We start from the raw sequence: 12,729 nt of genomic DNA on the forward strand, positions 1-12,729 counted from the left end.
AGTTTTGCGGGATTTTTTTTTTTTTTTTCAGAGAGAGAACATGGGAGGGGCAGAGAGAGACACAGAGAGAATGAATCTCAAGTAGTCTGTACACTGACAGTGCAGAGCCCAATGTGGGGCTAAAACCCATGAACCCTGAGATCACCTGAGCCCAAATCAAGAGTCGGATACTTAACCAACGGAGCCACTGAGGCACCCTCCACCTTTTGATGTTTTAAGGCACCCAGGATAAAATTTTTTGAAACCTTAACTGACATTATTGAAAGGTAGGCTCTTTTCACATTTTCAAAGTGGGGCATGAGCATTTAAAGGCTAAAAAGTTGATATAATGAGATAATGTAACTGCAGGAAATATTTCTCAAAGACTTCTATAATACATATTAACTCTAAATGTCTCAGAACTCTGAAATACTGGATAAAAATCAGATTGCCCTCACAAATTAAAACTCTGATAGGGGCAGAGCAGGCAGTAGGTGTTCATTTTCTAGAAAAACAAAAAGTGCTGAATAGGTAACTGCTTGAACAAGAAGAGCTTACACCCTATTTCAAGGTAGTATCTTGAAGAGTACCAAGGAATCTATTTTTGCCTCAACTCTATCTACCATGTAAGATTCTGTAAGACACAGAGAAAAGCAATAAAGGAATAACTCTGTGAAATGTAATGACAGAGAAGATCTAAAGCCATAAAAATTTTAGTTCAAATCAAATTAGAACCACCATTAATCACTAACATCCTATCTGACCCTGGCAGAAAACAGAAAATTAAATTCTTTCCTCCTTCTTTTTTTAAAAAAAAGGACTAGGGGCGCCTGGGTGGCGCAGTCAGTTAAGCGTCCGACTTCAGCCAGGTCACGATCTCGCGGTTCGTGAGTTCAAGCCCCGCGTCGGGCTCTGGGCTGATGGCTCAGAGACTGGAGCCTGTTTCAGATTCTGTGTCTCCCTCTCTCTGCCCCTCCCCTGTTCATGCTCTGTCTCTCTCTGTCCCAAAAAAATAAATAAACGTTGAAAATAAATAAATAAAAAATAAATAAATAAAATAAAAAATAAAAAAAAGGACTTGACTGGCTGTCAGTAAAACATGTGACTCTTGATCTTGAGGTCATGAGTTCAAGCGTCATGTTCGGTGTAGAGGTTACTTTAAAATAAAAATACTATCTTTGTGCGCATCTGTCTGGCTCAGTGAGTTAAGCATCCAACTCTTGGTTTCACCTCAGGTCATGACTGACACTGCAGCAGCCCGCTGGGAGCACAGAACCTGCTGGGGATTTTGTCTCCCTCTCTCTGCCTCTCACCTGCTCATTCTCTGTATCTCTCTCTCAAAAATAAATAAACATTTAAATAAAATAAAATAGTTTAAAGAAAGTATTATGTAAAATGGAAGCATTCTCAGATTTCAAAAGACACAAGCCGTAATTTAATATTTAGGAAAAGAAAAAGACTAGAAGGAAATATGTAAAAATTATTTAAAGTGGATGCGGCTTTGAGCCCCATGCTGGGCAAAGCTTACTTAAAAGAAAATTTTAAAAAGGAGAAGGAAGGGAAAGGTTAATAATTCAAGTAATTTTAGATTGGCACCTTAGATTACTCATGTTTCAATAACAATTATTTTTTTTTTTAATATTGAGAGAGAGAGAGAGAGAGCGCGCGTGCACAAACGAGCATTAGCAGGGGAGGGGCAAAGAGAGGGAGACACATAATCTGAAGCAGGCTCCAGGCTTCTGTCAGCACACAACCTGACGAGGGCAAGCCCACGAACCATGAGATCTTGAGCTGAACCAACTCAATGAGCCACGCAGGCACCCCTGTTTTTTTAATTTTTTAGATCGGTATCAAGCCCCGTGTGGAGCTCTGCACTGATAGCACAGAGCAGGCTTGGGATTCTCTTTCTCTGACCGCCTCCCCCCCGCCCCGCCAAAATAATATAAGTAAACTCTTAAATAAATAAATAAATAAATAAATAAATAAATATCAATAAATAAAATTTTAAAGATATACTTGTGAGTACAGAATGATAAGACGGGGAAAAATAATCTCAACAATTTCAAAGACTGGGTCACTTTATATTAAAGATCGATACTTCTAGGGCCTTTCCTCTCCATCATGATGTCTGCTCTACCAGTCTATCACATACATATATGTTCTGGACCTTGAGGGTCAAACAGAAAAATGACATAAAATATGGTATAGGGCTATTAGTTCAGTTACATTTTTTAAAATTAAATCTTTTTTTTTTTTTTATCAAAGAGCATGTTATGCTGAGCCCAGAGTTATAGATCAACACTGAGAAGCTAGTGTAGTACACTCGAAAATGGTTATCAAATAAATGAATATAAAAAGCTAGTCTAGTTTTAAGAAGAAGGGGTTGGGCCTAGAACCAGAATCAGTTAATTTCAACTGTGACCCAAACACTATCTCCTTTAATTAAAATGTTATAAAAAATAAACATTCACAGGCCAGGGCAATAGTTATCAGAACAAAACAGGGGCTCCTGGGTGGTTAAGCATCTGACTTTGGCTCAGGTCATGATCTCACAGCTCCTGAGTTCAAGCTCTGCATTGGGTTCTGTGCTGACAGCTCAGACCTGGAGCCTGCTTTGGATTCTGTGTCTCCCTCTCTCTCTGCTCCTCCTTTGTTCATGCTCACTCTCTGTTTCTCTCTCAAAAATAAATGAACATTAAAAAAATTTAAAAACAGGGGTGCCTGGGTGGCTCAGTCGGTTAAGCATCCAACTTTGGCTCAGGTCACAATCTCACCCTCCAAGAGTTCGAGCCCCACATCGGGCTCTGTGCTGACAGCTCGGAGCCTGGAGCGTGCTTCAGATTCTGTGTCTCCCTCTCTCTGACCCTCCCCCTGTTCATGCTCTGTCGCTCTCTGTCTCAAAAATAAATAAACACTGGGGCGCCTGGGTGGCTCAGTCGGTTGGGCGTCCAACTTCAGCTCAGGTCACGATCTCGCGGTCCGTGAGCTTGAGCCCCACGTCGGGCTCTGGGCTGATGGCTCAGAGCCTGGAGCCTGTTTCCGATTCTGTGTCTCCCTCTCTCTCTGCCCCTCCCCCGTTCATGCTGTGTCTCTCTCTGTCTCAAAAATAAATGAACGTTAAAAATATATATATTTTTTAAAAATAAATAAACATTTAAAAAATTTTTTTTAACATTTAAAAACAAAAGATAAGCTAAAAAATGATTTTTAGGCCTACTTAACACCTGATCCTTTTTTTTTTTTAAGTTTATGTTTTAGTAATCTCTACACCCAATATGGGGACCGAACTCATGACCCCCAGTTCGAGTCCCATGTTCTTCAGACTGAGCCAGTCAGGCATCCCTAACACCTTGTCAATTTTTTGTTAGTCTGTCTGTCTGTCTGTCTGTCTGTCTGTCTTTCTATCTATCTATCTATCTATCTATCTATCTATCTATCTATCTATCTATCTATCTATCTGCAGGGCAGGCAGGCGAACATGAGCAGGGGAGGGGCAGAGTGAGAGAGGCAGAGAGAGAATTCCAAGCAGGCTCCTCACTCACTGTCAGCACAGAGCCCTACAGCAGGACTGGATCTCACAAATCATGAGATCATGACTTGAATCAAAACCAAGTTTCTTAAAAATCTTAAAAACACGATAATCACATGTCTGAAAAAGAGCCATGGGCAACCACAAGATGTTTCCAGCTTTTTCAAAGAATGCATGCCCTTACCAGAAAACAAGAGGAAGACAGATCTAATCTGATACTAAATACTTACATCTTCAGTCCAGTCGTCTGTTGTCCACTCTTCCACCGAATTCTTCCAGGCCCCTGCTGACAATAATCATAGTTTACATCACAAAGTCAAATATCATCTCACTCCAACTAATTCTCTAGAGTATACTGTGTAAAATGTGTCATAAATCCTATTAGTAATTTAGTTTACAATCTAATATGAAGCTCCTGATCTATTCTCAATAAAATGCCATGTAGTCAAATTCAGCTTAGTTAGATACTATCCACATAAACTGAAAGCAAAGTCTCACACTAATTTTGCTTCAGTGTAGATCATATCCAAGCAATTCTGCCATGATTAATAAAGTATGAGCGTAGCACAAATACACATATTTAACCATGAGACCCTTATGATATGTAACATTTAAAACAGAGCAAAATTCATTATGAAGCTGGCTTGGCTGGATCTTAATTTCAGGTAGATTACTCAACTACTGAATTTATAGATATATCCTCTTTGTAAGATATTAAAGGGGTGCCTGGGATGGCTCAGTAGAAAGTGTTCAACTCGGATTCAGCTCAGGCCATGATCTCACGGTCCTAGGTTGGAGACCCATGTCAGGCTCAACGCTAAGAGTGCAGAGCCTACTTGGAATTCTTGCTCTCTCTCTCTCTCTCTCTGCCCCTCCCCTGCTCATGCTTTCTCTATCAAAATAAATAAACTTAAAAAAGATATTAGGTCCATTCTATGGTTCCCTAATAGATCTCCAGCAAAGCTGAGCATTAGTCCTGCTCACATAACTTCTGGTGCTATATATTAATTCCTGATGAGCAGATGCAGAAGATCTGCTCAAACAATTCTTACCGGATAAATATTTAAAGCGAAGCATTTGTATTCAGAAATGCTGACTTACATGCAAATACATACGTGCAAAAATCAGAGAAAATGATTTCATAAGAAAATACACAAAGATATCAACTATAACTACCCCAGGAAGTAAGACTGTGCATGTTTTCACTCCTTCAACAGGAAAGAAATGAGCTGAGCATCTGACCTACGATGAGGTTTGTGTATGCAAAGGACAAAAGGAAGAGAAGAAGGGGAAAACAATTGAGAAAAGGGCAGGTAACCAGATCTAACTTCCGTAGAACTAGGTCTATAACCTAATAACCAACTGTTTCATGAATAAACAGAAGGTGTTACCTATGAAAAAAGTCCTTCCTAATGGAATTCTTTCAGGTGGATGTCCCTTGTTAGGACTGGTTATGACAAACATAGAATTGATGAATGTATGCAGTATGGCGCTCTGTAAAACGTCCCCCAAGATATGCTACTATATAGGAGATATTTCAAACCTAAAAAACATTCCCTCCTGTGTGAGAACCCTACACACATCACTGAGAGACGTCATCTATCATCATGGATCATAGGACATATACATTAAAGGAAGGAAGAACATGGATACAGGCACTGTTTGTTCTTCTGTGCCTCTCAACTGCATGTATCCTTGAAATAATCATAAACATTAATACAGAATGTTCTGAACTGACAGTGTGATCCTTTCTACTGGTTCACTTATCATACCTTTTAATGGTTTCCACAACTTTTCCAGAAATATCATAAAACAATTAGGAATTTAAGTGGACCCAAATATCTCTTTGAATTCAAACTTTTTTTTTTTTTAATTTTTTTTTTTCAACGTTTATTTATTTTGGGGACAGAGAGAGACAGAGCATGAACGGGGAAGGGGCAGAGAGAGAGGGAGACACAGAATCGGAAACAGGCTCCAGGCTCTGAGCCATCAGCCATCAGCCCAGAGCCTGACGCGGGGCTCGAACTCACGGACCGCGAGATCGTGACCTGGCTGAAGTCGGACGCTTAACCGACTGCACCACCCAGGTGCCCCGAATTCAAATTTTTTTAAGGTTTTTATTTTTGATAGAGACAAAGAGAGTGTGAGTGGGGGAGGGTCACAGAGAGAGGGAGACGCAGAATCCAAAGCAGACTCTAGGCTCCAGGCTCCAAGCTGTCAGCACAGAGTCTGATGTGAGGCTCGAACCCACAAACCACGAGCTTATGATCTGAGCTGAAGTCGAAAGCACAACTGATTGAGCCACCCATTCACTCCCAATTCAAACAGCCTCTTAAAACTAGGAAGAGGTCCTAGTTTAAGTGAAAAAACACGAGTTGCAATTAGTCCCAGTCAGAAATCAGTAGTGAAAAGTTGTTCTCTAGACCTCTGCCTAGGCTTCTTAGAGATCACCCTGTACGCAAAGCTAAATATATCTAAGGCAAACCATCTACCTACTCTCCACTCTTATATTCCTTCTGCAATGTGATTTTCTTCAAGGCACTGATACATAATCCCCAATGTTTTAATAGATCTCCATCAAGACTTTTCTCTAAGTAGATATACAGTTTTGAAAACTCACAACTAGGGGCGCCTGGGTGGCTTGGTCGGTTAAGCGTCCAACTTTGGCTAAGGTCATGATCTCCAGACCTATGAGTTCAAGCCCTGAGTCGTACTCTGTGCTGATAGTTCAGAGCCTGGAGCCCGTTTGGATTCTGTGTCTCCCCCTCTCTCTGCACCTCCCCCGTTCCCACTCTTTCTCTCTCAAAAATAAACAAACTTAAAATAATTTTCTTTTTAACTCACAATGAGACTAACTTAAAGGGCAGCCAGTACACAGTGTTCCTGGTGCTACCTCGATCCAACCTACCCTATGGTTCATGCTGTCAAATTTATCATAGGAGACAGTACTCTAAAGATTAAGGAATCCTACAAAAAGCTGGCGTTCAACGTAAGCAGTTTTAGGAGCATTCTAATCAAGAAAAAGAAAACAACTGCAGAGGCTCGAAAATCACTCCTAAAACATTCATCTTCAAGGCCTTTAAGACTCTTAGTAGGAAACAATTTATGGTGGAATTTTTCTCGGAAACCCTTCATCATCAATCATCAACAAACCAATACTGGGTTAAAAGCCTACATGTTTGGGGCGCCTGGGTGGCTCAGCCGCCCACCTCTTGATTTTGGCTCAGGTCATGATCTCAGGATTCATGATTTCAAGTCCTTCATCAGGCTCCATGCTGGCAGTGTGGGGTCTGCTTCACATTAACACTTTCTCCTCTCTTTGCCCCTCCCCTGCTCAAGCTTTCACTCTCTCAAAATAAATAAAAACTGGAAAAAAAAAAAAAAAAAGACTACATGTTTAGCATGATGTTAAATACCAAAGTCCTATTTCACTGGAAAGACAAAAATGTTGTGGGTGATCATGGTGTATATTTTTAAACAATAAATCACACAGAGCTGATTAATAATTGGAAATGTGGAGGACAAAAAAAAGTTAATGAAAGCTAGAAATGGAAGAGAAAGTTTATGGGGAAAACAAAGTATAGCAAAACTCTTAAAAGTTGGGGGGGGGGGGGGGGAGGGCCTGGCTGGGTCAGTTGGAAGAACATGCAACTCTTGATCTCGGGGTTAAGTTCAAGCTCCACGTTTGATATAGAAATTACTTTAAAATAAAATGTTAAAAAAAAAATCAGGGCAGCAGGCAAGGCTCAGTCGGTTGAACATCCAACTCCTGATTTCAGCTAAGGTCATGATCTCACAGTCTGAGAGATCAAGCACGTGTTGGGCTCCATGATGACATTTCTGAGCCTGCTTGCAATTTTCTCTCTCTCTCTCTCACTCTGCCCCCCCCCCACCCTCCCTCTCACTCAAAATAAATAAAAACTTAACAAATCCTGAAAGCTGGAAAACAGCTGGGAAGATCCATCGATTGGTCGATCGCTCTAGATTGAGAAGGGATACTCCAAAGGAGAAAAACAATGACGAGGCATTACAAAACCCTCTATATAAAATATCGAAAGTATCCTGAAATTTACAAAATACTGGGGCACCGCGTGGCTCAGCTGGTTAAGCATCCAACTGTGGGTTTCGGCTCAGGTCATGATCTCACGGTTTCATGGGTTCTAGTGCCACATCAGGCTCTACGCTCATGGTGCAGTCTACTTGGGATTCTCTCTCGCCCTCTCTCTCTCTGCCCCTCCCCAACACACACTGCCTCTCTCTCAAAAAGAAACTTACAAGTTTACAAAATATTTTTCCAAAAATTGTTGTGATAAAATACTCATAAAATTTACTATTGTGATCATTTTTAAATGTCCAATTCAGTGGTATTCAGTTAAAGCACACTTTCATATATATATATGTAAAGAGACTGGCCTAACACTTAGAAGGGTCTTATGAAAATAATCACAAATTTAGAGATGGAGATTATAGTTAGAATTTGAGTACATTTAATAAGAAGACAATATACGTAGTCACAACCAAGTGCAACAAGTGGTTATGTCAGACCACAGAGGAGGCAACCCCTTATCAGAAACCAGGGCCAGGGTGCCTGGGTGGCTCAGTCAGTTAAGCTTCTGACTTCGGCTCAGGTCTTGATCTCACAGTTCAAAAGATTGAGCCCTGGGTCAGGCTCTGTGCTGACAGTGCAGAGCCTGCTTGGGATCCTATCTTCCTCTCTCTCTGCCCCTCCCCTGCTTGTGCTCACTCACTCTGTCTCTCAAAAATAAATAAGCTAAAAACCCACTCTAAATATACAGACTATAAAAATTACAAGACATTACATGTAAAACAATACAGGCTCTGATCCTAATACTATTGTGAAATATTAGGCTTTTACAATAAGACTTTGTTCCCCATTACTCACCTATAAACCTATACCTCAAACGTGGGAAAACACCAATGATATTGATTTATTTTCAGCTTAAAACAATAAATTTGAGGTGCATGCTTTATGTTGCATTTAACTTGATGTTAGCATTCTATCAAAAGCACATTAAGGTAGCCATGTAGGAAAAACGAGATAAAAATCTGTGCTGCCTTGAAGGCCAATCTGTAAAACAATTCCATAATCAAAAGTTGGTATTTAAGGGGCACGTGGGTGGCTGAGTTGGTTCATCACCCGACTTCAGCTCAGGTCATGATATAGTGCTTGGGTTCCAGCCCCTTCCAGCTTTGCACTGACAGCATGGAGCCTGCTGCAGATTCTCTGTCTCCCTCTCTCTGCCCCTCCCCCACTCACATTTTTTCTCTCAAAAATAAACATTAAAAAACATTTAAGTTGATATTTAATCAAGCAGGTGTAAAAATACAGTTTTTACAAATATTCACTTGATGAATTCTACTTAACTAGCCTTGATTAAAATGGCAGACACTGTAAGCATTTTGGAAGATTCTTTTTATTTCAACTAAGTTCTATGTCCAACAGGCAGCTTGAACTTACAGCCCCAAGATCAAAAGTTGCATGTTGTACTAACTGAGCCAGACAGCCACCCCGAAGATTTTTAACTAAAGAATTAAGAAAACCATACCTTTGAGTCCATAGGAATTTTTGTGTGGCAGATCCTGAGCTACATTATGAGCATTTGATGCCAGTTCTGCAGATCAATGTAAAATGGAAGGTTTTCACATATCAAAATAATGAAGGTATTCATCAGAAGAGAAACTGTTTAGCAACTTAACAAAATTAAAGCATCAAAGTTGATCTAGGCTGTGCATCCGAGGAGAGGGAAACGTACTGCAATCAATACTGTGACAGCCCAGGACACCTGAGTGACTCAGTTGGTTGAGCGTCCAACTTCGGCTCAGGTCATGATCTCACAGTTTGTGGGTGCCTCCCTCTCTCTGCCCCTCCCCCACTCCCAATGTCTCTTTCAAAAATGAATAAACGTTAAAAAAATAAAAATAAAGAAAATACTGTGACAGCCCACTGTACCTCAACTATAAATCCTATTAGCCAGACAGCCTTTGAACATTCAATTGCATCAACTACACTTGTTCTCATCCCCATGTTCACCAAACTCCCTTCCCACTTGTTAAAACCATTACAAAGTTTTACAAATATGTTTAGTATGTTTCGACTTATAAATCATTATTGTAACTATCCTTCAGCCATTCCATTTTCCATAATGGAGGGTCTGCCTCTAAAGAATGGATTTGATTACAATCCTGTCAAAAGTCATGCTTCTGAGCCTATAATTATGGTTGAGGTCCACACGCAGAACTGTATGTTTTCAACAAGAAAATGCCATTCTGTGAGGCCCCTAGAGAAACAGCCCCAGCACTCTTCTCAACTGACATCCTTTAACTGTATTCTGCATTAAAGACATTTCCTTGTTTTTCAGCAAGGAATCTACTACTCTAAATGCGAATCGGGGGAAGAAGGGGAAAGAGAGGAGCCCAGAGAAGACAGGTGAAGGGAAAAGAAGAGGACGTGGAGAGAAAAAAGAAAACAGTTAAACAACTAATTCAACAATGTTTCAAAACCTGACTTAAAAATCAGTAAGAGTTATGAATAAAACCACTTAAAAATACCATGTGCAGGTTTCTATATGGATGTTTTCTTTCCTTTTCAATAAAAAACAAGGGCTGGAATTTTAAGATGGGTATGATCTAAACTTTGTTGATCTTTTTCAAAATTCGTATGGGTTATACGCCAGTATCTGTACTTTTCTATAAAAACTTTAAAATCAGGGAGACTGGCTGGCTTGGCTCAGCCAGAAGCACAGGTAACTTTGATCTCAGGGTTTTAAGTTCGAGGTCTAGACTGGGTATAGAGACGACTTCTAAAAAAATTTTTTTACGTTTTTTTAAATTTTTTTTTAACATTTAATTTTTTGAGACAGAGAGGCAGAGCATGAATGGGGGAGGGTCAGAGAGAGGGAGACACAGAATCTGAAACCGGCTCCAGGCTCCCAGCTGTCGGCACAGAGCCTGACGCGGGGCTCGAACTCACAGACCGTGAGATCATGACCCAGGCCGAAGTCGGACACTCGTCCGACTGAGCCACCCAGGAGCCCCTAACGTATTTTATTTTGGAGAGAGAGAGAGGGAGACAGAATCCAAAGCAGGCTCCATGCTCTGAGCTGTCAGCACAGAGCCCAACGGGGGGCTCAAATCCATGAACTACAAGATCATTACCTGAGCCCAAGTCAGATGCCTAACCAACTGAGCCATCCAGGCACCCACCCCTAGGTGTAGAAATTTCTTAAAAACTTAAAACAAAATACAAATTTCTTTAAATAAAAATTTAAAAAAATTTTTTAAATATTTATTTGAGGGAAACAGAGCATGAGTCAGGGAGGAGCAGAGAGAGAGGGAGACACAGAATCTGAAACAAGCAAACTCACAAACCGCCAAGATCATGAACTGAGCCAAAGTCGGACATTTAACCACTGAGCCACCCAGGCACCCTAAAATGAAAATTTTTAAATCAAATTTTCAATTTACACCAAAAAAAAATCTGCTAGGATTCTGATTAAACATACACTTCACGTAAACATAAATTTGAGGAAAAATATAACTTTTTAATAACATACTGAATCTTCAGTTCATAAGTACTGAGTATCTCTCTCTCCATTTTGGGGTCTTGGTATTTCTCATCAGGTTGCATAATTTTCAGCATACAAATATTAGACATACTTTATCAGATTTAATATAAATATCGCATGTTTTTGTATGAACTATAAACGGTACCTTTTTTTCCTTTTTAATTATTTGCAATTGTTGACGGCTCATACAGAAAGTCTTGATTTTAGGGTTGGTCACACAACTACATGCATTTGTTAGAATTCACCTACTTATAGCCCTTCAAAAGGGTAAATATTACTGCATATAAAGCATATCTCAATAAACCTGACATTTAAAAAAATCAGCAAGGAAAATTTTCATGAGGTAGACTACCATTAATAAGTCCAAAGAGAGTCAGTAAAAACTAAGTTTCACAACAACCAGACATGAAATATATAAATACGGTATATTCTTTCCATTCATTTCTTCTTAAAACATATATATACAAATATGTATACGTGTGTATACACACACATATATACATATACACACATACACACACATATATATAAATTTTTTTTTTTTTAATTTTACAACAGGGAGAGAGAAAGAAAGAATGAGAATCTTAAGCAGGCTGCAGGCTCCAGGTTCAGTGTGCAGCCAAGGCACAACTGTGGGATCAAAAACTTGAACCCAAATCAGAAGATGGACTTTCAACTGACTGAGCTTCAATTTTATATTTTAAAATAAAATTTTATATTTTACGTTTTCACAGGTAGAAGGCTGATGATCTGGCATATCGTTACACTGCCAGGCATTTGAAATTTTTTGAGGCTACAGATTTTTTTTTCCATTTTCTCTCTGTTGATGGTATATAGAAATACATCTATTGAACTTCTATCTAGCACCTTTTAAAACTCCCTTATTAATTTTAATATTTTATCTATAGACTTTTATATCATTTCAAGAAATGACAGGTTTTTACTCTTTCCAACCCTTCGACTTTTTTCAGTCCTTATTGCAATGATTAGGACCTCTAGTACATTGGTATATAGAAAGAGTAAGAGGAAGCCCCTTTACCTCCTTCGAGAGAAAAAACATTCAACACATCACCATTTACTGTAATGCTTGCTGTATGTTTTGTAGATATCCCCTGTCTAAGATTTCTTTCTATTCCAGATTTGCCAGTTTTTTAAAAAATCAGAAATGGATGTTAGGTTTTGTCAAATGCATTTCTTTAATAAGGCATTTTAAGCTTTAATTGGTTAAAAGTATAAATAATTATTTTTGTTATTGAGATATAACTCACACAAGCATATACTCCATCCTCTTAAAGTACACATTTGAATAATGTCTAGTATATTCACAAGTTATGAAACAATCATGACTATTCCAGAATTTTTAAAAAAATTGTTGGGGCGCCTGGGTGGCGCAGTCGGTTAAGCGTCCGACTTCAGCCAGGTCACGATCTCGCGGTCCGCGAGTTCGAGCCGCGAGTTCGAGCCCCGCGTCGGGCTCTGGGCTGATGGCTCAGAGCCTGGAGCCTGTTTCCGATTCTGTGTCTCCCTCTCTCTCTGCCCCTCCCCGGTTCATGCTCTGTCTCTCTCTGTCCCAAAAATAAATAAACGTTGAAAAAAAAATTAAAAAAAAAAATTGTTAACATTTATTCATTTTTG

At 39.5% G+C, this 12,729-nt stretch overlaps 1 protein-coding gene across 9 annotated transcripts in view; it reads right to left on the reverse strand.

The window, feature by feature from the left end:
- The window catches only part of UBAP2 (ubiquitin associated protein 2), a 112,786-nt gene that overhangs the window by 32,213 nt on the left and 67,844 nt on the right, over positions 1–12,729 (reverse strand). For 3 of the 9 annotated variants that reach the window (XM_043566237.1, XM_043566233.1, XM_043566240.1), the window contains 2 exons: positions 9,076–9,141; positions 3,739–3,794 (listed from right to left, as the gene is read on the reverse strand). In XM_043566237.1, the coding sequence (XP_043422172.1) occupies positions 3,739–3,794; positions 9,076–9,141 (122 nt within the window). The remainder of the gene's footprint in view (positions 1–3,738; positions 3,795–9,075; positions 9,142–12,729) is intronic. The other 6 variants (XM_043566234.1, XM_043566239.1, XM_043566236.1 and 3 more) reach the window with 3 other exon arrangements.

Source organism: Prionailurus bengalensis, chromosome D4 (genome assembly GCF_016509475.1).
Source record: "Prionailurus bengalensis isolate Pbe53 chromosome D4, Fcat_Pben_1.1_paternal_pri, whole genome shotgun sequence".
NCBI lineage: Eukaryota > Metazoa > Chordata > Mammalia > Carnivora > Felidae > Prionailurus > Prionailurus bengalensis.